We start from the raw sequence: 27731 nt of genomic DNA on the forward strand, positions 1-27731 counted from the left end.
AGGTTTGTGTAAACGTGAAAATCTAGACCCCAAACTGCATACTTTAAGAACTAAGACCTAATAAGTGTATTTTACGTTTATATTTTTATCTTTTAAACCCTACGACTTTTTCTAAATCTGTTTTTTAAACAAATATAAACAAATTCAAAACAACGTATGTAAAAATCTACAGCTCTCTATGTAAGCGCTTTATATGAAAACTAGCTAATGGCCAAACGTTCGCGTAGCGGAAAGTTGAATTTCTCCGAAGTTTATGCATGCACTGATTTCATTCATACATAATCAATTATACACAAATACACACTAATTTTCGGACACGTCTCTTTTCTTCTAAAGTCTATGGATTAAAAAAAGTTCCGCCAGGACAACGTTCGCCCAGCGGAATCTGTTTTTGGTGAATTTCTCCACAATGGCTGCATACACAAATTTTTATTTACCATACACAATTATAGGACGTCTTACACTTATTATCTGCATAATTAAAATCTTTAAATTCAACAACATTCCGCTGCGCGAACGCACACCTATTTGTATTAAAATAATGATACAAGCAAATAAAAAATATGTACCACCAAAGGGAATATAATTTAATACTTAAATATTTGGCATTTTTATACAAGAAACTATAAAGTTTTTTAGATCAGGAACACTACAATTAATTAAAATACAACATGAAATTACTTATCACAACATAAATAATTCCTATTAAAGACAACATAAAATACATTTTAGATTAGGAAGACTTAATAAATGCTTTTTCTAATACATGAAAACCCCTATTAATTAGATACAAATTCGCTATTTGTATTTATTACTATACAAATATTGACAAAACTATAATGCAATGATTATTATGCAAAGATCATGTTATTACTATTTACCTTAAAATTAATTATTTGACTTAAACTAGATCAGTTTCATTAAAGTTATGGTTATTTTGAGACAAACACTAGTTATTATTTTGAGAATGTTTGAGTATCCTGTGGCAGAGTGTTGAGTATTCCAGTTTCTAAGTTCACAGTCTTATTCTAAATGCACTGAAACATAAAGAACATTATATTAGTAAAATATCAATGAGCATAAATATTCACCTATATTATTTTCAAAGTCAAAGGTTTTTATTTCAAATTATATTTTTATGATGCAAACGTGATATTAATTTTAAAAACTTTGTTACTCATTATCTTATTTATCAACTTTTATTGTGAAATAACACTAAGGTGATTTTCAATAGGTAAAACTCAATGTAACTATCACATCTGAATGGAAAACTTACAAAAAATCCTCACTAAAATTGTGCTTTTATGCCAAAACTACTGAACCAATTTAAATGAAATTTCGGTCCCAATCTAAAGCCTGAGAAAGAGCATGGACTACTTTTATCTAAGTTCAGGAAGGAGTTCCCTAGATATGGTTGAAAGGAACAGCTAGTTATTTATAAACCTACTGGCAAAAATCTGAGCTCTTGTCAATGATATGTTCAAACTCTGCAAATGAGAGCGCCCCATCGTCATCCAAGTCTGCTTCTTCCAGAACATTCTGCACCAACTGCTGGATCTCAGAGTCACCAAGCTTTAGTTCAGGGCCACACAGCCTCTCTATCACCTCTCGTAAGTCTGATACTCCTATCATGTCATCTCCATCAAAATCTGTGGAAGTAGAAAATAAAAGTTCATTAGATTCAGAAAATGGAACTGCATGATCTAAATTTTTTATGAAATACGTCTATATACTCAAAAATAACTGGACCAATTATTATTTTTGCTACATTATCTGTGAGTAATTCCTACAGGATGCAGGTGAAAAACTAGACAAACGGATTTGTCATAATCAGAAATGGTGACTAATATACAAACTAATGTTTGTATATCAGTCAGCAAGTAAATTTCAAGTAGCCTGTTCAGAACTTTATACATAATATAGCAAAAGAAACACTTGCAGTAAGTGCTTGAGCTTGTTTTAAGTGGTGTTGAAGTAACATCTTACCAAATATCCTAAACGCATGTTCAGCCTTAACCGCTTTAGGTGCCATCTCACTAAACACAGACATCATATCGAGGAAGTCTTCGAACGTGCAATCTCCATCATTACTGGAGCTGAACACCTTGCATATTCGATCTCGGAACGGGTTCACCCTTAATTCGGGATACTGAAGAATCTTCGTCATTGGAAGTTTTGCGTTCTTGTTGTGACCCACTTTCTCTGGAGCTAAGGCTTTGAATTTTTGATGAGCACTGAAATATGATGATGTTAGTTATATTTAATTTAGTCATCCCTGGGTGTGTGTTAAATATACTGATTAATACAGAGGAAATAATTTTCTCCCCAGCTTATTATCTGTTATAATTTTACAATATTCGGGATAATATAGTACCTACGTGAAAATATCTCCATTTAAAATATTCTGTTCCAGTTAGGACCAAATGAGAGAAACAAGTTTTTTATCATTTTGTAAACAAAGAGTTCTTTGTCTTGACAGAAAATAGTTAAACATTGAAAAATAACCGTCTGCTACTTACTATAATACTTCTTTCTTGGTAAAATAGGTGAGATCCTGCAAATTATGAGAAAAATATTAGTCATCTAGCAAAAATTCCATTGTTTACACACACAAGACCTCATTACATCTCTCGTTTCTTAAGTACCTCGTAATCCTGAAGTTCTTCCTCTGTAAACTGGCTTTTTCCCTGCCCCATTATGTATAGTAACTCCTTATATGACTATTATTTATTTTATTCAAACAATAACAGATCTGGAAATCGAGATTCTTTGAGCCCTGAGGGGAACTGAGGAAGTGGGAGGGGTGACGGCCATTGACATTCCGTCATCAGTGTCAATGCCAAAGCAGCGTTTTGTTTCTCTGAAGTCTAATTTTAATAAGAATAACATTTTATAAGCAAAAACAACTTAATTATAAATTAATTCATCGGTATCTTTAACGGCGGTTGTTTAAAACTCCTCATCGGTTTTGTTTTCCATATTTGTCTCTGTAAAAGAATTAAAGTTAAAGCTTTTGTAACATTGTGACTTGATTAGGTACAAAAATTATAGGTACCTATAAAATACTAACCGTTAGCTGGTTTCATTCTTGAGGCAAATATAGATCCTCTCTTATAAGGTCCTCCAGGAACTATCTCACAAATCATTGGATAGTTTTTCTTACAAGGCGTTGTTACCCATGTTCTGGACCTCGTGAGAAGCACACAATCATATTTGTCGCGTGCCTTCCTTGGACTGCCTGGTTGCCACGCACGATACGTGGTGCAGTCTAAAGCGTCACCTTTATAATATCAAAGAAAATAGGATAAATCAATTTCTCTGTAAAGATTTTAGACATGATATTCGTAACTGAAACCACCATTAGGATGTCAAAAATTATGCAGTGCATTTGGACAGATCAGACTTTATCTTCTGTGGGTACATTTGGGCAGGTATCACTATGCTTTTTTTTTGTAATTGACGTTATTGGTGATTAACGCTCAATTATTCTCTGTGTTAGAGGAAGCCTGCGTATACGCAACATTGGGACGACAAAAAGGGCTGGTGTTGATGGAAAATAGCAGTTGAAGCTCACCAGTAACACTAAAAAACCCACTCCCGTTCTTGCTCCTGAGACCCACAAATGCAACTTCCAAACTGGCTCCAGCGATCAGCTGCGCCAGCGAATCAGTCCTCTGCTCACTGGTGACGTCAGCAGGCAAACCACTGATGTTCTTACAGTCATGAAACCCTTGGCTGTAGTTCTGTTTCTTTGTTAAGATGTAGAACATGCCTAGTGTTGGCACGCAGGTGGAGTTTACGTGGGCTAGAAGTGTGAAGTAAATAGACAAAATTCATAAGAACGATTAATTAATAGAAAATATCTCAAAAAACACTCTACAGAAGGAGATTCTACAAAAGGTAGGTAGGTAGTGCATTTTCTCGGGTAAACCAATACGTAAGTACGTAAAACAATAAAGTCTGCCGATAAAAGTAATTGAAGATATAGATAACTAAGTACCTAATAGGTACAGTACGTACATATCTATAGTTCTTATTTAAAACAGTTCACTTACGTACAGGCTTTCCATAAATACTGTAGTAATCATATCTCGAATCATTCACCATAGACAGTCCCCCATCTGCTTCAGCACATTTCAGCACTTCACAAGTGTATCTGCCAGTCACATTATAGTCCTGCCAAGCCTCTTGAGGACTGAAGTTTATTGCCAAGGCTTTCTTCTCGAAGCCAAGTCGCTGGCAACTGGTTAACGAAGTGAAGTTTGCCTTGGTAACTATGCCAAGCTGAGAACGATAGCATTTCTCGATGAGGTGATATTTTGGGGAACGTACTTGGCCGTCGACTGAGCATTCTGATTTGGCGTTAACTGTTTTATAATCAATTGATAGCAATAGTAAAAGAATTAGGAACATGATTTGTTAATAATTACTGAGAGAGACTTTCCAAAACAACATTTTACTTCGACATTTCTAAACGCCTACGACTTTTATCATAGCAAAACGTATACAAAAACTGATTTAGCAAGAACACTTTTACCTAGAAGTTATTTATGTTTATGGGATACGTTATATAACAGTGGTGTTTATAAACTAACTGGATTGATATAGTTCCTTCCACAATACAATTATGTAGGTAGGTCGTTTCTCCCAATTAAGGGCTTATTAATCTGCCATTGCCGTCATCACAGATGACGTGATGATTATCTAATGAAATCTAAGTGTGCGATGGTATGGCAATGAAAATGATCACTGCGACCTTCACTGATCATCTAGTTTCATGCGCATTTTGTAGTTATAATTCTGTAGTTGGCCTATTTGAATCAAAATTTAATTGAAGTTTGAACTGTGCCAGAATAGCGTTTTTGCGACTCTGTTCAGCGACAGGATGTAGGTATGTAAAAGCAAGCAACTTATAGCAGTCATTCAGATCATATGACGACTGAAACTCTTTTAATTTATAATGCAACCTATCTACTACTCAGGTCTCAGCCAACAGGTTTTATTCAAAAAATACTGCCTGAAAAGTAAAGTTAATTCGAAAACCGTCAAAAATCTAGTTGTCCCATTCAAACAAGTGTCATTTATTTGGAAATGTCATTTTACTCGAATTTTATTGAAGATTATAGTTATTATAATTAATTTTACACAATAATAAGCTTGCAGACATCGCGTGACATCAAAATGGGATGTTTTTACTCTAGGGGTACGGAGGAGGTGAGTTCTGTATCAGATCGCGTGAGGTCATAGATAGAAGTATAAGAGTGACGTAGGCACTGTGGCTTGATGTAGGCCTACCTATTCGTGTCTAAAAAATATTCAGGGAGATATTATGTTTATTCATCTCATGAAAGGATACTATGTAATGTTTAAGGGAGTTGAGTTGAACTCTAAAACTCCTAATTGTAACTTTAGAATGTAAAGCTATGTGACCTCTTGTTTTTTTTTTTCTATCAGAGAAATAACCATTCAATAGATTGTCTAATCTGATAGATGCATAATCACGTTCGATAGATCTAGTATTAATAAATAGTAAATACCTAAGCTAAGAAATGCCTAAAGATACTTTTTCAGTTTCTATTCAAGCGTTCATAATCTGCAATACATCAGATACAACTGACCCTCAACCTCAATCTCCTTTATGACTTAATTCTCCTCTTTTCAATGGTTCAATGATCTAGGACATGGTCTACGACATGTCTCCGATCCGGCACTTACCCGTGATCTTCGTGAACGGGGTCCCGGGCGCCGGCAACCAGACCGTTGCGCAGACCATCTCAAATATAACTGGATATACCATGATAAGGCCTGGGGAGCTAGTCAGGGCTGAAGCGGCGAAGGACACCGCTAGAGGGCGCTTGATTGCGGATAAGTTACAGGCACAGGAAGATATACCTGAGGTGGGTTTTAGTTTGTTCTTTATAAGGTTGTCTTTTTAGCATCGTGTCGACAATTCGGTGAAAAGGTGGAGAAACCTATCGTGCCTATTGATGACTCCGAAAGGGTTGTCATTTCTGTAGCGACAAATAGGCATCTATATTGATCATTGTATTATAGGAACAGCTAAAGATAACTCATATTATTTGACGCTAACGCCAGTTAGTCTTACCAGGCATAAACAGTGGACATAGTCCTTGGACACATAATGACGTTCTGGTTACAAGTTAAGCACTAGTACAAGCATATGGCCAATACCCCTCTCTCACTTTCACCACCTCCTGATACTCAGAAATGGTTTCTGCATCAGTTCCGTGACGACAAAAAGCATGGCGAGAACTATACCAACAGGAGTGTCCTTCATTTCAGCAACTTACAGTGGATCTGATTAAGGAGGCGATGCTAATGCAGCAGGACGCCAAGGGCTTCATTCTGGTAGGGTTCCCGAAGAACCCTCGCATGTCTAATATCTTCAACAGGCAGGTCAAGTGGCCTGAGAAGATTGTTGCTCTTGAAGTTGATAATGAGGTAATTCTTTCTTGTGATAGATTATAAAAAACTGTTGTACAGTAGGTACCAGATCAGGCAGAATGAACTGCAAATTCTCTGCGAATCAAACGTTTTGAGAAAGTTTGTTATCCAGGTTCCAAGTATCAAATGTATTTTTTTACAGTACTAAATTTTATAAAATATGTAGCTTTAGGAACTGTTCTAAAACTTTATGATGGCGACTGAGCTCAGTGTGCGAATTTTATTGTACAAAAAAATAAAATGTGTCTAAAGTGCCGTTTCTCTCCTCAAATTCTCAGGTAGCAGCAACAAGGCTACAGAACAAGCTATCAGAGCTAGGCCGGCCGGAGTCTGAGATCAACGCGGCGCGGCAGATCGTCAGGGACGCGGCGCACAAGGTCAAAAACGTACACAAACGGTTCGGGGGACATGTTATAACGGTAAGATAATAATTGGATAAATAGAGGAATACTTAAGTACTCCGATGTCCCAGGGTTTAATTCCTCATCTGCCTAGCCTTTTACCTTCCTGGATGCAGTTGAGATCCAGTGTTTAACATGGAGCGACTGCCTTTCTGACCTCCTTAATCCAGTGACACGGCAACCCGACTATTGATTCCCTAGGCTTAGTTATCCCTAATTATTTAGAAGCAAATGAATCAGTCAAAGTTCTTCATATTCTTGTATAGTGGTCTTTTTATCATAGCATAATCCCTTCCGCCTATTTTTGTCCTTATTAGTGTGTTGCTCCTAATTATTTCTTCCGTACTGTTGCACAGCTGGACAGCAGCGGCAATCCAAAAGCTTTAGCATCTACACTGAAGGAGATACTATCAGACACTATAGAGAAGTGTCAAAAGCGGCCAGAATCACCCGAACCCCGGCCCCCAACCGTCGTCTCGGCTCCCGCAGTCGCACCCATCTCGATGGCACTGTCTCCAGACATCGCCCCCACGGAAGTAGCCACTGACGGGGACAAGTGATAGGGTTACTCGTTTAATTATTGTGACTTGTTTTAAATTTTGCTATAATACATGTTACTATTCTTATTTAAGTGTTTTATTGGGGGAATTGATGTATGCGATGCGCTCGGTATTAGGTTCCCCGGGTAGCTACTGATTGTAGTAGGTACGTCTGGTTGGACTGGAAGCCTCGGGTAACATCGTTGGGAAAAGCTTCCACGAAATGTTTTCCTTTACTTTTACTGAGTCGTCGGTGTCCAAGACACAAGAAATAAAGCTTAGAAACGTTGCAGTTGGTACTTGGGTACTTGGCTGACCTGAAATCAGGTACCTAGCCCATTGACATATAACTATAATTCTAAGCTCGAAGACCTAGCCTAAATAATAACCTTTTTCGTATTTCATTTAAAACTTTTCAATATTGCTACTGTAAGGAAGTACAAAATCACGTGAAAACGGATTGTCAAGACAAAGGGAACACAAATAAATAATTTTGGGATTGGGAAGACAGTGATAGGCGTTCCATTGATAAGTATTACAGTCACGACAAAAGTGAATTAGGTACCTACAAAGTTTTATTATAGATATTATTCGCAAGTTTGCGAGATGACCATATTATCAAATAAAATTAGTACATCACTCTGTTAGTCATCACTCTTCGTCTCTTGGCCGCGCCATGTTTGCAGTATCTACCAATACCAACTGAATTTCATGTACCTAGAATGCTCATAACCATTATCGTTTAAATTATTCAGATAGGTAGGTACATATGTAAAGGAACTACATATGAAAAAATTGCCTAAATCTTGTACGAAGACGTCCTACTGTTTTCGATCTGCAAAGTCTGCGTACAAAAGAGGTTGCAACCAAGACGGACTGGCCGTTAATTAATTCTTTTTATGTAAATTTCAAAAATTTAATCACAATGACAAGTGACAGTGCACGTCGTTGTCAATTGTCACAAAAGCGCATCGATTTTCGAAACAAAACATAAATAAAACGAATTCATTCCCTACAGAGCGGTCTTTGGCTAATCATCGTCCACCGATTTTGTTAAATTCAACATAATTTTTCACAAGTTGTGTACTTCTGTGATGTCAATTGTAAATATCATAATTAATTGGCAGCTAATGTCAAAAGCCTGAAGTTTGGTGGCGGGAATTGCACTTTGTTGATTATTTGGTAAATTCGCCACGCTGCCTAGGTCGGTGATCAAAGTTATGAAGATCAAACTGCGTAAGTATAGTAGACTCGGCGTTTAATATACCTTTATATACCTAGTACCTAATATACCTTAATTTACCTAGAACTTTCAGTTACAAAAATGTAGTTAGTTACTTATGCATACCTACAACAGGCCTCCCTGTAGGTGTGTGTAGGTAAACAATCAGTTCTGTAGTATACATAGACTCTGCTTCAGGTTTCAGAACAATCCTGAAAACCGAGGAGATATATTTCGACATTATATATTTTTATATTCTTTTGTAAGTTTCGAATTCCTAACTAAAAACGAAATATAATTGGTTTTCACGTTATTAAAAATCTAGTTAGAAGGTACGGTCAGTGGGTCGTCTAGAATAAGTATACTAAAGTACCTACCTACATACTTAGCTGGATGTATGTTATTTTAATAACTCAGGATTAATTGTATAGGCACGATTTTTGTTAAGTAGTTGCTGAAAATCGTTGTTTATTTTCATTTTTAGGGTTCCGTACCTCGAAAGGAAAAAACGGAACCCTTATAGGATCACTTTGTTGTCCGTCTGTCTGTCTGTCTGTCTGTCTGTCTGTCTGTCAAGACCCTTTATCTTAAGAACGCGTGGACGTATCAAGCTGAAATTCACATGAAATACTCGGGTCTATTGTCCCTTTAGGCTGTGAAAATATCAAGCTTCTAAGCCAAGCCAATCAAAAGATACAACCGATTATGTCGTTATTTTCAACAAATTCTCGACACTCGCAAAGGAATCAAAACCTACAGGGTACTTCCCGTAAACTCAGAATCTTGAAATTTGGCATGAAGCATGCATGTTATACAATGCAAATATAGGAAAAATTGCGAAAATCTCATTTTTTTTGTTGTATAATAAAATAAAAATATTTTAATAAAATGAAACTTACTACCTTATTTCTCACGAACGAATAAAGGTACCAAATTGAAATTTATACCAAATACCTAGGTCTATTGTCCCTTTAAGCAATGAAAAAATCAAACTTCTAAGTTAACGCGATCAAAAGATACAGCAGTTTTACCGACACCTTAGACGAATTTCCGTCACACGCTAGGGAATCAAAACCTACAAGGTACTTCCCGTGAACTCAGAATCTTAAAATTCGGCACGAAGCAACGTTATATAGTACAGATAAAGGAAAAATTGCGAAAATGATAAATTTGAAGTTACATAAAATATTAAAATATTATTTTTGCTTACATGACATCAAATATTTTTTTAATAATTATAAACTTACTACCTACCCTTTTTCACATGAACGCGTAGAGATATTAAAGTTTTGAATAAAAAGTGAAATTCATATCAAACACTTCTTAAATATAATGGCCTCTAAACTGTGAAAAATTTTAAACCATTCAAAGGTCATTCTTAGTATGAAAACCATACCCACGGCGGATACGAACGAAATATAGCGCAGTATAATGATAAAGGCTCTGATTTACTATGGCATTAGTCGCATCAATGTGAACCATGGGAATCTAGAGAAAATCAGGTGTAAACATCAAATATTTTCCTCATTTCAATGGGGAATTTAAACGACCAAGTTTGACGGATTTGAGAAATCATTTCTTTGTAGTGAAAGAATATACTCGCCGTTTATTTCCATTGTCATCAGGTCAGGATCTGATGATGGAAATCCTGAGAAATCGAGGGCAACTATCAGAAATTGTAGGCATGCATAGGATTAAAACTTGATTCTCAGATGTATGTCTGGTGATACTATCAAACAGTGAAGGTTTAGAGCTTATCTGATGATGGAGACGTGAGAAAGTCGAGAGAACTCGGTATGTTTTAGTTACGTCGTGTTTGGGCTTATATTATTCGTATTGACGAGAACTTTTTAAAAATAATAAACTTTTTACAAAAAAAAAACAACTTCTAAAACAACAAGAAAACTGTTTATATGCATCGATCTAGATCTCGGTGGTTAAATAAATATAGATGCATCCTCACTACACACCGACTTTTAGACCGATGCACCTAACATCTTTTTAATTTCTTTCTTGCTTTTGTTTTCTTGTTGCTTTTTTATATGTTTGAAGTTGGATTTGTTTGTAAAATGCTACAAAATAAAATAATGCCGACTTTATAAAACAAAGAAAGGGACAGAATTACACTTTTGTCAAGGCTCTAGAAACGTAAAGCCAGCAGCCCCGAATCCTTCTCTCTAGAAGTCGTTGTTACAATTCGACAGCTACAAGTCGTCAGGCGGTTTCGAAAAAAACCTGAAACTGGGGCCCTTTAGGTGATTAATCCCTCAAAAATAAAATATCCCATTCCTGCAATGGCTGCTTTAACCCAAGTTAGTAGTGAATTCTCATCACCTAAAATAAAATAAGCTCCAACACAAGGTAACGTTATAAATTGTAAAGGAGTTCCCATAACTATATCTGATCTTAGCTGTCGATCCCACAATGGTAGTCAAACCTATCTTTGTGGAAAGTCTTCGCCAATACGAATAAAATAAGCCCAAACACGTGGTAGTTGCAACATACCGTTCGGGAGTTCCCTTGACTCTCTGTAGTCTCCATAATCAAATCAGCTCCAAACCTTCACTGTTTACCAGTACCCTCAAAAATACACTCACATGTCTGGTTATGACTCGATGCGTGCCTACAATATTCAAGAGTTGCCCTCGATTTCTCAGGGTTTCCAGATCCTCATCAGATCCTGGTCATCCGGATTGGCACCTTCCTTCTTTATGAAACGTCTTTAACAATAAAAACTAGCATTGCAACCTGTACAATCCTCTGAAACTGCTTGTCTTTTATATTTTTCAAACGATCCTGGACATTCGTGTCCATGGAATTTTAATAAAATATTTATATTCAAAGAAACGTCATACCATTCTCCACGATTTAAAACTACTTTGATTCATGTCCGCCACTTTTTACAAAGCGGGTCAGATATGCCCTATGACCTTTAAGACATAATTAGTTATTTTCAATCAGATTTCTGAATGATGACTATAAAATGTTGTATATAAATAACTTCAATAAAATAACTTTTACAAGGTACTGGCCTACTATTTTAGTTATATTATAAAATAAAAAATATTAACCATTTTGACTCTCACGAAATTACCATAACTATGATTGTTCTAAACTGAACGGTTGGCGCGAAACTCACTTTTTATCTATACAGCATTTGTACGGAACCCTCGGTGCGCGAGTCCGACTCGCACTTGGCCGGTTTTTTTTAACTAAACATGGCGGCTATAATTACAATTTTAAGGCTATACGTAAAAAAAACTTTTTAGTATTTTCTTTGCGAGTTTTTTTTTGTGATATTAAACGTGTTATGTTTATTTTAAACATATTTAAAAAAAAAAAGTAATATTTTGAAATATGGATAGGTACGTCTAGGTAAAATGTACTTTGGGATTAAAATTAAATACGCGATGGCAAAGTGAGATAAAGCAGCTGAAAGCCACGCTTCAGATCGCGGGTTCGATTCCCACACAAAACATTTCTTTTTGTTAGACCTATAAATATTTTAAGTTGTTTTTCTCAATTGTCCAGCGCGAGACCGTTTCCCGTCGACGTCTTCGACGGAGGACAACGAGAGCGGCAATGATTGGGATGCTGAGGGTCGCCATCCCGTTATGACGCATACCCGTCATCCTCCACCACCCCAGGTGAACCCCCAGACTCAACCTCGTATTAGTTATCATTCAAATCTTCCATGTATGCTCGAGTAGTTCAAACTTCTGAAATATCATTAGGAAGTTTAGGGGAAAAAAGTAGCCGTTACTTTCGTCGTGTCTTATCAAGCTTTTGATTATAGCATACCAAAGTACTCAAGGCTAGATTTCTAAAGCTGAATGTAAATAATATCAAATAAATCATCGAAGCTATACTATTTTCGTCCTACAAAGATTGTTTATCTTTAGTTAGTACCTACTCATAAGGAGTATCTGTGGTTCCTATAAAGGCGCGATTAAGCAGAAACAGCGTAGCATTTTTTTTTTTTTTAATGGCGGGACACCTTTTCACACACGGTCGGTTAGCCCCATGGTAAGTTATTAATTAACTTGTGTTATGGGTGCTAGCATTTCGTAGGAAGCTTTCGTAGTCACTCAAACCTTATAATCATTCGACTACAGTTTTTATAAAGGATATTAACTTTACAGCAGAGAATAGATAGCACGGATTGGAATCCGGACAGCCGTCATCTCGCCATGACTCACCAACGGCACCCACCGCCTCCTCAGGTAAGATTCAATATCCAACAGATGCTTACCCGGTACATAACATCTATATCTATACATATAATAAAACTGTAAAAAAACTGTGTCTGTACATTGAATATATTAAAAAAATAATAATTGGGTGGGGTTTAGAAACAGTAATGGAGCACAAATCCAAAAAAAAAATTCTGTCTGTATGTCTGTTTGTTTGTACACGCTAATCTTCCGAACTACTGAACGGATTTCAATGATTTTTTCTTTGTTGTATCAGTATTAAGCCTGGTCAACATATAGGCTATAATTTATCTTCGAAACTTGAAGACCTGATGCAGAACTCCAACAGACCAATAAAACTATAAGAGATACAAATACGGTGCCGTGGCAAAATTTGTTTCATTTGATGAGCATTTTCAGCTGAGATAATAAATTTTAAGATCTGGAGCACCTGATATGGAACCCCAAGAGCCCAGCTTCTCTGTACCATATACAGGTATGACGTTTTAGCAAAAGTTGTTCAATTTGATAAGCACTTTCTATTGACTTATACAAATTGAAGATCTAAAGCATCTGATGTGGAACTCCAGGGGCCCAGCTAGACTATAGCATATAGAGGTATGACGTTTTAGCAAAAGTTGTTCAATCTGATAAGCACTCTCTGTTGACTTATAAAAATTGAAGATGAAAACACCTGATGTGGAACTCCAGGAGCCCTGCTAGACTATATGAAGCATATGAAGATAAGACGTTTTAGCAAAAATGGTTCAATCTGATAAGCACTCTCTATTGACGCATTTTTCTTTTCTCTCTCACACAAACAAATAATAACGAAGATACAACAACGCTTGAATTTCGTGTTAAGTCACTGCTTAGTACAAATTTTACATACCTAGATGTGGCGTCACGAGCCCCCACTCTCTAACTTTGTTGCGTTATATTTCATTATTATTTTGTATGTCTCTTCCAGACCTCGGGACTACAGAGTTCCGAATTTTTGGGAGGCAAACGTGGGGCCGAAGCCAATACGCTGAAGTCCTTTTGAGACAACTTTAATGAAATGGTGACACAAAACCGACGATTATCCCTTTATACACTATAGAAATGAACCCAAGGACAATCCCCGGTGGACGTCGTTAAAAAAAAGACAATCCCCGGTTCTGTGCTAAATTATTGCTAACTATGGAGGATACCTCGGCGGACTTTAAACGCAGATTACGCGCTCCCTGTGCTTACCATGAGGCACCTACCCTCCGAGCAGGGCTACTAATCCTGCTCTAGCGACTCCACTCTGGACGGCCAAGCCAAGCCAGAGGCGTGAGACCTACCCCCGTCATGGTTCACTCCGACTGGCCGGAGATGGGGGACAGTATACACTCTGGTACACCTGGAGAACTCAGTATATATAGCCCCGCGGGGTCGCTACTCCCCGTCATCAGCCTCAGATGTTCTGCGGTGCCTAAATCTAATTATTATTGTCGTTATTATCTCAAGAGCCTTTGTCCCAATTATGTTAGGGTCGACTTCCAGTCACGATGCAACTGAGTACCAGTGTTTTACAAGGAGCGACTGCCTATCTGACCTCCACAACCCGGTTACCCGCTCAACCCAACTCCCCTTGGTAAGACTTACTGGCTTCTGACTACCCATAACGACTGCCAAGAATGGAATGTTCAATGACAGTCGGAACCTACAGTTTAACATCCCCTCCAAATAACGGTCATTGGTATCCAAAATATACGTAGAAAGTACATACGAACTTAGAAAAGTTGCATTGGCAGGCACTTGCCAGACCTGGAATCAAAGACGCACGCTCATACTTAAGAGATTGGTTCTCTACCCACTAAACCACCACGAATTGTCATCTATTTAATGTTTTTTTTTCGTAATATTTTTGCCACACACAACATAAATGCGGACTAATTAGAATCACTACTTTTATCCCTATGTTCACGTCTATTGCGACCATTCAGATCTTTGATTTTGCTGACCCCGTAGTCGCTGGCATAAGGGACAGGATCCGCGTACGAAGTCGCGGGCAGAAGCTAGTTACCTAATAAAATGCTTATTTCAAAAAAGTCGTGGTGGCCTAGTGGGCAAAGAATCAATCTCTCGAGTATGAGGGCGCGGGTTCGATTCCTGGTCATGCAAGTACCAATGTAACTATTCTAAGTGTGTATGTACTTTCTAAGTATATCTTAGACACCAATGACTGTGTTTCGGATGGCACGTTAAACTGTAGGTCCCGGCTGTCATTGAACATCCTTGGCAGTCGTTACGGGTAGTCAGAAGCCAGTAAGTCTGACACCAGTCTAACCAAGGGGTCTTGGGTTGCCCAGGTAACTGGGTTGAGGAGGTCAGGCAGGGCAGTCGCTCCTTGTAAAGCACTGGTACTAAGCTACATCCGGTAAGACTGGAAGCCGACCCCAACATAGTTGGGAAAAAGGCTCGGAGGATGATGAGATGGAGTTTCTCGTCGGTTCTTCTCCATGAAACCTGCCCCTTGGAACCATGTGACTCTTTCATAAGAACCTGTAGGAAATGAAAGTTTTGACTTTTCACTGTCTTCACTCAAAAGCTAGACTCCAACAGTTTACTGCACCACTTCTTCTTCCCAGAAATAACACGTAGGAAGTGGTGAAGGGTGGACGTTTTTGGAGCTCTCTCATATAATCCTGACGTTCAAAAAGTGCTGCTTTTCAGTTTTCAGCCTACTTTGAATAAATTATTTTTTATTTTGTTAGCTTGCCTAGCTAGGCAGATGATGCGGTGACTAAGTAAACCCAGGTTATAGGTGAAAATATTTATCGTGTAACCCAGGCGGTGATAGTGGGGTCGGTGCGCAAACGCCGCGGGAACTTGTCCAAGCATTCTGTGAAGATCTTGAAGCGATGGCTGTATGATCACCGCTACAACGCGTACCCCAGTGATGCCGAGAAATTGGCGCTCAGCCAAGAGGCTAACCTTACTGTTCTACAGGTGAGATCGAATAAACAACATTATGGTAGCTACCCCGTTGGTTCATGCATTATTCTTTCTCGAAAAATATTCCTTCATTTAGTTTTGTAATAAAATTTAAGTGTGTGAACATGTTCAGGGAATTATTTAAATCACAGCATTATTCTATGCATATTAGGTATATTATACAGAAACTATGTTAACGCACCTTAGGTACCCTCGCCACTTAGGTAACCTACTTTTACTTTTAACTACGTTACGTATTTCACTTCCACTTCAATGTTCATTGAAGACACTGTTTTGAGTACCCCTTCAAGATTTAAAGCTTTTTCAACTCCAAAAATGTATGTACCATTCCCTATTTCTCCAAAAAGGTTTGCAACTGGTTCATCAACGCTCGCCGGCGCATTCTCCCCGAGATGATCAGACGCGAGGGTCACGACCCGCTCCACTACACCATATCTCGTCGCGGTAGGAAGCAGCCTGGCGCCATGGCTGGTGTGGGACCTATGGTGGGGTTAGGGGGTGCCTCCACTTCGGGCCTAGGGGTCCCTGGTGGGGATAATGTTACTGTAGCGTCGTGGGATGGAATTGTTGTTGAGGTTTGTGGTGATCTTCTTGGAGTAACTTATGTCAGACGTAGATATCTTTAGAATCGTCATTGGAAACTTTCTCCCTTACCTCTTGTAAAATTTAAATTCAGTAAGTTTGTATATCAGTAGATAAAGAAGTAGACTAACAGGAGGTACCTACATATTTGATATTCTGATCGGACATGGTAACTTGAGTCTACTACTACAACTACCCACAGAACGGGCCAGATGGTCGCTCCCACGACTACGGCGATGGTCTTCTAGTCTACCGAAGTGATGGTGATGAGCTAGGAGACGGGGAAGAGGGCTACTCCAGCACCATCAGCGAAGAGGAGGTCAAGTACGATCCTTCAGTCTGGCAGTCCGTCATACGGTACGGACCAGAGGACCATGACTTGCATCCAGCTGCCAGGGAGTAAGTAGACAGAATTGTTTTACTAATTTGAATATTTTTGCAATAGGAAGTCATCAGTCATCAATTTTGTTCATCGTTGTCATTCGTTTTGGAATAAAAAATCCAGCATTACTAGTGTTTTGCCTTGAGTATTGGAAAGCTCTTTGAAGAACTCGAGATGTTAACCTAAAAACGAGTCTTCGAGTCTTATTTATTTTTATTTGTGGACCCTTCGAAATTGCCAGGCAATTCTCCCCCAAAAGAAGCGATCATAATGATACAAAATTGTGCATCAACCTGGAAGACTTAAGTGAAAGTCATTGCGACGAAACCTTTTCCCTCCCACAGCAGACCATCAGTGGTATCGATGTCCACCTCCAAAGACATGGTAGACCAGATGAGCGAGGCGCACGACACTGATTCCGAACAGTTCTGCTCGCGAGCAGCGCGGGCTATTGTCAAAAGCTGGTACCATCTCTATTCTCTAACGTCTTTCTAGCCCTTGACATCCCTTTCGACTCAGCAAAACATAAACGAAAGGGATTGCAAATTCTCAATGACCGAAAATGAGCTTCAAGACATGCGATGTTGAACTTGTTTCTCCTTTGTCCAACTGTAGCAGTACGGCGTCGGTGGTGACAGTGACCACGACTGAGGAGATGGTGGAACAGGTCCCCGAGCCGGTGTCGAGCAGCGAGGACGGATGGCAGGCGCTGGCGCACCCGCAGCTAGCGCACCTGCCACAGCTGCCGCACCCGCTGCGCGCGCGCCGCATGCAGGTGAGCCCGCCCCCGCAGCCGCCGCCCCCAGTCGCCGTCGAGCTCGAAGTGGCCACCACCGACATGTGGTGCCACACCTAGGCACCGGCACACCAGGACTGTACCAATCCATCAATCCCAGATTGATCCAACATTTAAACTCTACAACATTATTTGCATATTCACAAAAAAGAGATGTTTCATTTTCAGAAAATTTCGTTTTGAATTTCTTTGTCTCTTTGTTTAAAAATAAAATATGTTTGGAGACTAATTATATAATTTGGCCGAGCGGTTGCTACGGCCCCGATTTGGACTTGAATATGTTTTTGTACATATCTAACTGTAGGCGACGTCGGTGTTAAAACACTTAAGTTCCCTTTAAAATCAAGTTTTCCTTTTTATATAGTTAAGAGAACTGATGTTAGTGTTTTTGTTTTGTTTTTAGCCTAGAGACGAGTTTATGTTTGTTGTGTAAATAAACTTTTATACTAAACTTACTGATTTTCATTCAAGTAGTTCTGTTACGCCACCGAACCGGGCGCGGGGTGTTTTAATGCCGGCATCACCTGACAGTTGTTCTTTACCAAAGTGCTTTTGTTGTGTCACTATTCTAAGCTTACAGTAAAAATTTCCTTGAGCAGGTTTTTTTTGGAAAGTTTGTGTAAAATTGACTTGGGGGTATAACTTCAGGTGGTGCCGAGCAGGCCGGAGGGCGATCAGGATAAGTTCAAGTGCCTGTATCTCCTCGTGGAGACCGCAGTAGCCGTGCGTCAGAGGGAGAAGGAACAAGAGGAGGCTATGCTCCCTGTTTAGTACATCATCTTTAACACAAACCAACTCTTAACTTTAAGATAAAATACATTGTCTCTGATATTTTTAGGAAGCTAGGAAAAATATGGACACTTGGACATAATATATTAAGTGAAATTATTTTATGTCATAAAAAAACCTGGTATCTTTACCAAATTATTTTTATAAGCATAAAAACTTTCATGAAAAAAGATGAACGAAAAAGTTTATGCTGCATAACTTCGGAAAAGTTTCGTGGTCGTAAGAGATATTTTTGTTTAAGCCTAACTAGAAGTTAAGCATATTATTAACTTAATATTTTGTTATTTGGAATACAATTCCCACTAGAATAAGATCGAATGTTTTGTTAAAAGTTAATCGTTAATAAATTGGATACTTAAAATGATATTTTATTATACTAGCTATTTCCGTTAATGTGACGGAAATAATACTTACCGGGGAGATTTTAATTTGGCAATATCCGTTTCGCAAATAACGATTGTGATGTAGCAGTAATGAAGTTTTAACATATACACAGGTACACATAAAAAGAAAACAAATCTAAACGTCAATAACGTGGTAAATATGTATTTATTGCTTCAAATGATTTTCAGACTGTCCAAAAGAGTTTCCTAAACTTTCATCTGCTTGGTGTGCGTTTGTGGTTGCTACCAGTCTTCATTTTGTTATGACTTTCGCGTCTAGAAGCCGGCTTGTTGAGTTTCACCGGTTGATCGAGGCTCAAAGATCGGTAGCCAGCCAGCTTAGTTTCAGATTTTTTGAATGCGAGCATAGCTTCAGACATCTGGTTAGCGCGGGCCTCTTGTAATGCGGCTTCAGCTGCCTCAGCTTCGGCAACTATGGGGTCTAACACTTTTTCTACCTCCACGAAGATCTCATCTGGCGATTGATCTGCATTTATCTGTAGTTAAAGATAAATTGTCGCTCAATTCGTCAATCAACAAACCTAAGGCCTCATTTAAGGGGACGCGGGGCGTCGCGCGTTGCGTTGAGCGGCGCGGCCCGCACTGAATTCAGATATATGGCGTTGTATGAGTGCGTTTACGGAGAAGCGATTTTAGACGCGTTTGTTTGAATTAGGGCGTTTATTGCGGCCGAGCCCGCGGATGGCACCGACGCGTCCCAGGCGGCGTTTATCGCGGCGGCGCACGCAGCGGCAATTCTCGATGAATCTATGTCCGAGGCGGAATCTTCTGTCAGTCTTATTTAGAAATCGTGCAACACAGACGTTACTCACCGTGGCAATGGAGTATGATATGATCGACTTTTTGTAGAAGAAAATTCAATGTTAAAAAGTGAATTATTTCGTCATTCATGCTGCAAGTTGCTGCAAATTCATATATTATAATATGGTTCCCATCTCTCGCCAACATAAAACTAGTCGATTTGATCGAGGCGAGCGTGCGCTGCCGCGATGCCCGCCGCGTGCTTCGCTACACGCTAGAGGATTCGCCGCGGGCGCCGCGGCTGGCACCGCCACGCTTCCCTTCTCGCTTCTCTATGAACATGGTCGTATATTGCTATAAGTTTGTGTTTACGCTTCACGCACCGCCCCACCGTAAACAGAAAAAACGTTAGACGCGCCGCGAGACGCCACGCCACACGCGACGCGAGACGCCCCGCGTCCCCGTAAATGAGGCCTTAGGCCTAGCTTATAGCAATATTATAACTTATAGCAATGTACCTCCATGTTCATGGAGAAGCGAGACGGGAAGCGTGGCGGTGCCCGCCGCGTCGCCCGCGGCGAATGCTCTGGCGTTTAGCGAAGCACGCGGCGGGCATCGCGGCGGCGCACGCTCGTCTCGATCAAAACGACTAGTTTTGAATTTTCTTCTAAAAAAAGTCGATCATATGATACTCCATTGCGACGGTGACTACGTCTGTGTTACGCGATTTCTAAATAAGACTGACAGAAGATTCCGCATTGGACATAGCTTCATCGAGAATTGCCGCTGCGTGCGCCGCCGCGATAAACGCCGCGTGGGACGCGTCGGTGCCGTCCGCGGGCTCGGCCGCAAAAAACGCCCTAATTCAAACAAACGCATCTAAAATCGCTTCTCCGTAAACGCACTCATACAACGCCATATATTTGAATTCAGTGCGGGCCGCGCCGCTCAACGCAACGCGCGACGCCCCGCGTCTCCGTAAATGAGGCCTTAGATTGGTCTTTAAGAAACAATGGTTTTGACAATCACTACACTATTGATAATTAAAAAAAAATACAATAATGTTCATACCCTGTAGACCCTGTCTCCGTAAGGTTCAATCACGCCCTGGTTGTGCTTCAAGAAGGTCGCGATGCGGAGTTTCAAAGTGTCCATGTTGTCGTCACTTCGATCTGATGTCTGTGCCCGGTTTAGCACCCTGGACACCAGCGATTCCACTGACGCGTCGAAAAATAGTATGGCCTGAGACAACGATGACTATAAAAAATCATGGTCAGGTGAAAGATCTATCACAACTTCTGAATAAGAATAATGTAGGTAACAATATGTATTTTCACAAATGCTGGGTTATTCAAAGATGGATAGACTGCCTCGCCTTTGTTCAATCTCCATTTTTGGTCATGGCACAAAGCTTGATCTTTATACACAACCCTAAGGCAGTATAATTCTAACATATAGATAAAGTTCCTTACTGAAACTCGCCCAATAGCTTTCTCGAACTCACAGCCTTGCGACTTCTCGCGAGGGTAGCCATCAATGAGAAAGCCGCGTACTCCTTCCTGGGCTTTCTTTTCCATTGCTTCTTTCAGCACAGTCAAAACGAAGTCATTTGGGACCAGCCCACCTGTAAACCGTTTATTATAAACACGAACAAAAGTTACTCTATGATGTGCTTGTTTAAAGAACCATCAATCTTCAATGTTTCGTCGTGATTAATTTTAGAAGCCTTGATACATAGTCTCATCAGCTTGTGACCCGCCCACCAAGACAAGACGAAGAAACTCGTCATCCAAAGCATTTAGCAAAATAAGGGCTAGCGATTTCAAATTATGAGCTTCACTAACGAACGATGATCCAGGTCCTACAATTGTTCAAACTCGTGTTGGGATGGTAAATTATCCATTGTCTTTATTGTAATAGGCAATTTTCCACTTAGGACTAAACCTCTACGAAATGAAAGCACTTTTAGGATCACGCCTAAATGTCCTTTCAATTCGTAGAGGTTTACTAATTTCGATTAATTATGATAAATACGTACCTCGATTCATGATAGAAGCAAGGCACTTGGCTCTGGCAGAGCCGGTTTCCACCTCAGCGCGTATTATATCTCCGGTAGACAGATGTGTGAAGCCATACTTTGCCATGATCTTCTTGCATTGGGTAAACTTTCCACAGCCTGGACCACCCAAAATCCACACTATTGGCTTCGTTGCTGGGTCGACTTTTGACTAGACATGATACACGAAATTGTCGTTAATATTAGCCTTCCTTCGAGCACCAGGATAAAAAGTAGCCTAGCGTCTTCAAGGCAATACCTTAGTTCACAACGAACCCAACGGTTCAGCCATTTTTTTATGTGAAAGCTTAAAACAAACACACATGACACACCCTTATGATTTGGTTAGGAACTTAGGACACATTGAAAGAGATTACTTATTAGAAAATGTATTCATAGCCTTTGATTTAAAGGTCAGTAGACCACAAACCTTGTTCTGATAGGCCTTACACTTATCAGACCCGCATTGCAAAGGGCACGCTGGCCGCTTTTCTACCTCAGGTTCCTCGCATCCAGGGCATATTTTCTGTTCCATTTGTACTTTTTATGAATATGGATTTGTGCTGGAAGAGAAAAGCTCGGTCAGCGAGCTACACTGGGCTGGTCAGATAGTTTTGGGAATGGAAAATTGAGAGAACGCGGATCAATGTTTTGGTTGCTTCATTTTTCTGGTGTCAGTGATTAGTGTCACATCACATGTGACATAGTTGTCTTGAAGTTGTCCTGTTGTTTTTGACATTGAGAAGAATTTTATAATGAATCTTCTTAGTTAAAACTTTTTGATTCGAACGTTTCCATAGTTTGGATAGTTCTCACCAAACTTTTTGTCGACGCAGAATTCAGCGTGAGGCACTGTTCAGAAACTATTATACAGTGCAGTACAGTTACTAGTATTACTTTATTTACTTATTTCTTTATTTACCTTTTTTTTTTTTTTTTTTTTTTTTTATCGACGTAAAATCATCAAATGACCCCTCCCGCTGTGGGTTAGCAGCGGTGAGGGAGTGTCAGACTCTTACTGACTAAAATCGTCGTGTTCCGTCATAGGCCTTTTATGTACCAGGGCCGCGGTATCTCTTTCGAACAACCCGCAGCCCCGGCAGGCCTTGGCCCTGCTGGGCCCCGCTGGGGTTGCTGACATCTCTTTGAGGAGCGCGTGGAACAACGCGCGCCGTCGACACGGGTCTGTCGTCTAGAAAGACAGAGGGACGATGAGCCACCCGAACTCACCGCCCACAGACCCACGCCTACGGTGGCCGGGAGTCATCTCGCGACACCCGGCGCCCATGGTGTCTACCTGGTCCAGCGCGGCGGCCGGGATGAGAGGTGCGAACTCTCTGGCGTTCCGCCTCCTCCTTCTCGAGCATGACCGCTTCGCAGAAGGAGGCGACGGCATCCCATTCCCTCTCGCCCCGGACCATGGCCTGAACCAGGGCCGGACGCGAGAGGTCGCCGCCGCCCAAAGCCTCGACGAGGACCCGGCGGTGCCCTTCCCATGCGGGGCACACCTGGACTGTGTGGTCCACCGTGTCCTCGGGGCTGTCCGCACAATGGTGACACCCGGGCGCCTCCTCACGACCGATGCGGTGCAGGTACCTCCCGAAACAACCGTGTCCGGTGAGGACCTGCGTCATGCGGTACGTGAGGGCGCCGTGACTCCTCCCGAGCCACTCCTCAAAGAGGGGACTTACCGCCACGATGGTGGCGTGCCCTGCACTGGGTTGCGACAGTCGCTCCCTCCAGGCCACCATGAGATCGCGCCGGAGCTCCGCCCGCTGCGCGACAACTTGCCGCGGCAACGGGGTTTCTCCCCGGCGCTGAGCCTCCTCGCGCCAGTCGTACAGGCGCAAGAAGACCCTCGCCTCCAGATCCCACGGTGGCAGTCCAGCAAGTAGGCCAGCTGCTTCGCGGGAAATCGTGCGGTACCCCCGGATTAGCCTAATGGCTATCACCCTTTGGGGCACGTTCAGGTAGTGTAAAGCCCGCGGCCGTACCGAACGTGCCCATACCGGGGCCCCGTAAAGGGCCATGGACCGCATGACCCCCGCGTAGAGTCTGCGGCAGGGGGCGTTTGGGCCGCCAAGGTTGGGCAGGAGCCGCTTGAATGCAGCACCTGCTTTCTCCAGTTTGGGGCCCAAACGTCGGAAATGCTCGACGAAGTTCCACCGGCCGTCGAGGACGAGTCCCAGGTACCTCATCGCCCTCCCGACGCCGATGGTAACCCCCCCCACCGTGACTTGGGAGCCTGAAGGTGGCGCGTTCCGAAGCCCATGAAAGCACATGGCCTCGGATTTGTGCAAGGCCACCTCCAGGCCCAGCAGCTGGATCCTCTCGATGACTGTCGCAACCCCGCGCGTCATTATGTCGGCCGCCTCCTGGTGCGACCTCCCTTGTGCCAGAACCAGCGTGTCGTCAGCGTAGCAGACCACGCTGACGCCGCTAGGGAGGTCGGCGCGCAGCACCCAGTCGTAGCCGATGTTCCACAAGAGCGGCCCCAGTACCGACCCCTGAGGAACACCGCACGACATTTCTCGCCGGTTCCATTCCCCGTTGTGATCAGGGTAAATGATGGACCTATCCGACAGATAGGCCTCGACCACGCGACGAAGGTAGGTCGGCACCCGGTGATACCGGAGTGCCTCCCTAATGCAACTCCAGGGAAGGGTGTTGAAGGCGTTGGCGATGTCAAGAGACACCGCCAAGACGACCCCCCCCCGGGACACAGCATCCCCCGTCGTGAGAGCTCTCACGCGCATGATGGCGTCCACCGTTGAGCGCCCCTTGCGGAATCCGAACTGGTGGTCCGCAAGGTCCGGCCCTATCCCCCCAAGGTGCGCGACGAGGCGGTGTGCGACAACTCGCTCAAAGAGCTTGCCCACCTCGTCGAGCAACACGATAGGCCGGTATGCGGACGGAGAGTCCGCAGGGCGCCCCGGCTTCCGTATGAGGACCAGTTTCCCTGTCTTCCAACGAAGTGGGAACTGGCCCCTCTCCAAACATGCGCTGAGAAGCCCCCTAAGTCGAGGCCCGAGAGCCTCAAGGGCCAGGACCCAGGCCTTGCCAGGCAGGCCATCAGGCCCTGGGGCGGTGTTTTTGGCTTTCAGCCTAGCCACCGCCACTCTCAGGTCCACCCCAGTCACCTCGGGGACATCGTCGTCGTCGGAAGTGTGGTCCGTGCTTGACACCGCGGGTTGCAGAGACATGGGCGGGGGAGAGTGTTCCCCGCGCGAAGGGAACAGAGCGCTCACCACCTCCTCCACCAGCTGAGGCCGAAGGCTCTGTGTCAGCGGGGGGGCCCATGGGCGGAGCTTGCCCCGCACCATTTTGTACGGGCGCCCCCACGGGTCCCTGTCCAGAGACCCCAGCAACTCGGCATTGGCCACCTCCTTGGCCTGGATGATGGCCAATTGGAGGGCGGTCTTCGCAGCTCTGTATCCCTCGTACAGCTCTGCTTCCCTGGCTTCTGCATCCGGAGGGCGGATGCGCAGCCTGCGGTGTCTGGTGTACAGGTGCCTCGCAGCGACGCACGCCTCTCGAAGGGCGGCGATCTCGCAAGACCACCAGTACACCTGGCGTCGGGCGCGTCCTGGCGGGGCTCGGGGCATGGCCACGTCACAAATATCGGACATGGTCTCCCGGAACCACTCCGCCTCGTCGTTGATGTCGGCGGGCCTGTCCGGTGATGACACCCAGGCCTGCACGACTGAGGCTTCCAGGAGAAGCTCCCGGTCAAGGTGCCTCAGCGCCCAACGTGGACCACTCGGGGTCTGCAGGACCGGCGCGCTAGGGTTCTGGGCGGAGACGTCAAACCGGATGTACCGGTGATCGGAGTAGGTCTCCACCCTCTCCTCCACGCGCCAGTCAAAGACACGCGGCAGCAGAGCGGGGCTGGCGAACGAGATGTCCACTACTGACTCGCCCCGCATCCGTACACACGTGGGGACAGAACCCCGATTGAGGACGACCAGGCCTGCTTCCAGCGCCCAGTCCTCCACCATCCTACCCCGTGCATCTGTGCGTCGGGAACCCCAGGCCAAGTTCTTGGCGTTGAAGTCCCCTAACACTATCACGGGGAGGGAATAACTTCCGACGACGACGGACAACTCCAGGAGGGAGTTGTGGAACTCGGCGAGAGTTCGGCTCGGGGAGAAGTACACCCCCACGACGACTATCTCCCCGAACCGTGCTGCGACGCAACCCCTTCCACTCTTCACCCCTTCGAGGGAAGGGGTACCAGCGGCGGCCGACGATATGATGGTCACTGAGCCGCTAAGGTCCTTAACCCAGTCATCCCTGGGAAGGACAAAGTACGGCTCAGCGACCACGGCGATGTTGATCGACCACTGCGCCATGCTTTGGAGCAACAGATCCTGGGCACGGGCGCAGTGGTTGATGTTCGCCTGGAGGAAGCGTAATGGAGCCAGACTAGCACTCCATCACGTCTTCCTCCTCTTGAGACGCCGACACGGGCGCTGCGACAGCAACAGTGGCGACGGCGTTGACAGCGGCGGCAGCGTTGGAGGCGGCGGCAGCGTTGGAGGCGGCGGCGGCCGCAGGAGCTGCGGTGGTGGCCACTGCGGAGGTGGTGGTGGTGGCGGCGACGGACGGCCGGCCCTTGCCCTTACTCTTGGTCTTGGCGGGTGGGGCACAGGACTTGCTCCCTGCCCGGTGTTCGGCCGGCTTGCCAGCTGCCGCGCACACAGTGCAGTGCGGCGCGGCGCTACAAGCCACGGCCTTGTGTCCGGGCTGACCGCAGCGGAAGCAGAGGGCGCTGCGGTCGACCTCCGAGGTGCAACGAACACCCACATGATGCCCGACGTGGCATCGGAAGCACCTCAGCGGTCTGGGGTCTAGCAGCTTGACCTGCGCCGACACCCAGCCAACCAGCAATCTTCGGCCGTCGACGATGTTCTTGGCCGCCGTCACGGGGCAGCTCACCGTGATGGTGCACGTGCCCCTGAAGTCGGGACGTATGGTGCCCGCCTTCACTTCGTCGGCGGAGCACCCACCCGTCCTAGCGACGGCGGCCACCACCTCCTCTGCAGTAACTGAGTCGTCCAGGCCCATGATGCGCAGATCCGCGCACTTGTGGGGCCTGGAGACTCGGGCATCGTCCGCACTTATGGACGCCCTGAGCCTCTCGGCTAGAGCGTCTGCGGCGGGCCCACTGGCCGCTCCTGGGACCTCCAGCATTCGGGCGCCCGTTGCGGTCACCCTGAGCCGGAGGCCGGAGGTGATACCTAGCTCCTGCAGGTTCACCGCCACTTTAGCTTGGGCGAGTACGTCGCGGTACGACACGCCCCTCTTGACCGCGTCCGGCTGTAGTGTAACTACTACAGCCGCGGTCTTGGGGGCGCGGAGCTGCGCCGCGGCGGCTCGCTCCTTGCGACGCTGCCTTTGGGCCTTCTTTCTGGCCGCCTTGGCCGCCCTCCGTCTCTCTTTCTTTTCCCCCACCACCTGCCACTCGGACTGAGTGGCAGGAGAGGTAGGGGCCGCAGATGGAGTCGGCTTCGGAGGGCGTTTCGCCACTGGTGCCGACGATTTACCTTAAACAATAGAGGTATTTAAATTTGATAAATCGGATATTTGTTGAGAAAATAATGAAAAACCCATAAAATAAAAACATGATTTAATATTGATTGTTTATATATTGATATTATCAAATTGCACTCTCATATTGGGCATTTTTCATAATGACCGGGCATTATTTATACTGCCCAATTTATCACTTGGTCCATAACATATATAAAAAAAGGCCACCTTGCGTTGCAATTTTATAATCTAAGAACGGTCTCACCTATCCAAAAAAAAAATGGTAATTGTGTAGGCTTTGTTTGGACTATTTAGTAAATGGTTTATGTGAAGTTTTCACAAATCCGTTGGAGCGGTTATTCATTAATCTACTTTTTTGTTCAATTCAAAGGTGTCCATACTTAGTTTTCGACAAACTTTGTACGCTGAACAAAAGCCATTTTCACCATTTAGATACAATTCTGAGCACCCAATTTTACCAGTTAATGTTACCGTTACAGCCTTTTTATCGTCCCACTGCAGGGCACAGGCCTCCTCTCACATGGAGAAGGATTTTACCAGTATTCTGGTTAAATTAATTTCAATGTACCCACTTACCTTAAGCAATATCATTAGAGGAGTCAGATAAAAATGAAAAAAGTCCA

The 27731-nt window shown here is 43.5% G+C and overlaps 5 protein-coding genes across 6 annotated transcripts; 2 read left to right on the forward strand and 3 right to left on the reverse strand.

Moving 5' to 3' along the window:
- Positions 1–566: 566 nt before the first annotated feature.
- On the reverse strand, positions 567–2806 carry LOC124646150 (calcium and integrin-binding protein 1-like). Its single transcript, XM_047186231.1, has 5 exons — positions 2646–2806; positions 2520–2554; positions 1987–2234; positions 1448–1649; positions 567–1037 (listed from the first exon to the last, which is right to left on the reverse strand). Exons 1-5 carry the CDS (start codon positions 2694–2696, stop codon positions 1016–1018), a joined length of 558 nt encoding a protein of 185 aa, XP_047042187.1. The 5' UTR covers positions 2697–2806; the 3' UTR covers positions 567–1015.
- Positions 2807–2949: 143 nt separating this feature from the next.
- LOC124645710 lies at positions 2950–4413 on the reverse strand. Its single transcript, XM_047185567.1, has 4 exons — positions 4056–4413; positions 3575–3805; positions 3071–3280; positions 2950–2987 (listed from the first exon to the last, which is right to left on the reverse strand). The coding sequence occupies exons 1-4, from the start codon at positions 4411–4413 to the stop codon at positions 2950–2952; spliced, it is 837 nt and encodes a 278-aa protein (XP_047041523.1).
- A 5-nt stretch (positions 4414–4418) lies between these two features.
- Positions 4419–7464, forward strand: LOC124646149 (adenylate kinase isoenzyme 1-like). 2 transcript variants are annotated; one of them, XM_047186228.1, is made up of 5 exons: positions 4419–4891; positions 5679–5897; positions 6304–6462; positions 6744–6884; positions 7223–7464. In XM_047186228.1, exons 2-5 carry the CDS (start codon positions 5682–5684, stop codon positions 7424–7426), a joined length of 720 nt encoding a protein of 239 aa, XP_047042184.1. In that variant the 5' UTR covers positions 4419–4891; positions 5679–5681; the 3' UTR covers positions 7427–7464. The 2 variants fall into 2 exon arrangements, with proteins under 2 accessions (XP_047042184.1, XP_047042186.1); XM_047186230.1 differs by lacking the exon at positions 4419–4891 and having other exon boundaries at positions 5223–5897.
- A 1161-nt stretch (positions 7465–8625) lies between these two features.
- LOC124646254 (homeobox protein PKNOX2-like) lies at positions 8626–18336 on the forward strand. The gene is made up of 7 exons (XM_047186371.1): positions 8626–8641; positions 12159–12274; positions 15641–15799; positions 16153–16380; positions 16590–16786; positions 17385–17544; positions 18214–18336. Exons 1-7 carry the CDS (start codon positions 8626–8628, stop codon positions 18334–18336), a joined length of 999 nt encoding a protein of 332 aa, XP_047042327.1.
- A 548-nt stretch (positions 18337–18884) lies between these two features.
- Positions 18885–22471, reverse strand: LOC124646179 (adenylate kinase isoenzyme 1-like). The gene is made up of 4 exons (XM_047186264.1): positions 21538–22471; positions 20972–21123; positions 20571–20741; positions 18885–19234 (listed from the first exon to the last, which is right to left on the reverse strand). Exons 1-4 carry the CDS (start codon positions 21641–21643, stop codon positions 18953–18955), a joined length of 711 nt encoding a protein of 236 aa, XP_047042220.1. The 5' UTR covers positions 21644–22471; the 3' UTR covers positions 18885–18952.
- Between the last annotated feature and the right edge of the window lie 5260 nt (positions 22472–27731).

The sequence above is a fragment of the Helicoverpa zea genome, chromosome 3 (assembly GCF_022581195.2).
Source record: "Helicoverpa zea isolate HzStark_Cry1AcR chromosome 3, ilHelZeax1.1, whole genome shotgun sequence".
In the NCBI taxonomy this organism is placed as follows: domain Eukaryota; kingdom Metazoa; phylum Arthropoda; class Insecta; order Lepidoptera; family Noctuidae; genus Helicoverpa; species Helicoverpa zea.

Bases quoted from the DNA above. Each gene is read 5' to 3' on its own strand.
- LOC124645710 (XM_047185567.1), bottom strand. From the start codon at position 4,413: ATGTTCCTAATTCTTTTACTATTGCTATCAATTGATTATAAAACAGTT. The intron at 3,806-4,055 runs GTAAGTGAACTG...TCACACTTCTAG, and splicing joins TATTTATGGAAAGCCTGTAC to CCCACGTAAACTCCACCTGC. The intron at 2,988-3,070 runs GTTAGTATTTTA...ATTCTTTTACAG, and splicing joins AAGAATGAAACCAGCTAACG to AGACAAATATGGAAAACAAA.
- LOC124646149 (XM_047186228.1), top strand. From the start codon at position 5,682: ATGGTCTACGACATGTCTCCGATCCGGCACTTACCCGTGATCTTCGTG. The intron at 6,463-6,743 runs GTAATTCTTTCT...TCAAATTCTCAG, and splicing joins CTCTTGAAGTTGATAATGAG to GTAGCAGCAACAAGGCTACA. The intron at 6,885-7,222 runs GTAAGATAATAA...ACTGTTGCACAG, and splicing joins TCGGGGGACATGTTATAACG to CTGGACAGCAGCGGCAATCC.
- LOC124646254 (XM_047186371.1), top strand. The intron at 12,275-15,640 runs GTGAACCCCCAG...CGTGTAACCCAG, and splicing joins GTCATCCTCCACCACCCCAG to GCGGTGATAGTGGGGTCGGT. The intron at 16,381-16,589 runs GTTTGTGGTGAT...AACTACCCACAG, and splicing joins GGGATGGAATTGTTGTTGAG to AACGGGCCAGATGGTCGCTC.
- LOC124646150 (XM_047186231.1), bottom strand. From the start codon at position 2,696: ATGGGGCAGGGAAAAAGCCAGTTTACAGAGGAAGAACTTCAGGATTAC. The intron at 2,555-2,645 runs GTACTTAAGAAA...CATAATTTGCAG, and splicing joins AAGAACTTCAGGATTACGAG to GATCTCACCTATTTTACCAA. The intron at 1,038-1,447 runs GTAGGTTTATAA...TTTATGTTTCAG, and splicing joins AAGAGCTCAGATTTTTGCCA to TGCATTTAGAATAAGACTGT.
- LOC124646179 (XM_047186264.1), bottom strand. From the start codon at position 21,643: ATGGCAAAGTATGGCTTCACACATCTGTCTACCGGAGATATAATACGC. The intron at 20,742-20,971 runs GTAAGGAACTTT...TCGTTGTCTCAG, and splicing joins AAGCTATTGGGCGAGTTTCA to GCCATACTATTTTTCGACGC. The intron at 19,235-20,570 runs GTATGAACATTA...CTTTAACTACAG, and splicing joins ACGGAGACAGGGTCTACAGG to ATAAATGCAGATCAATCGCC.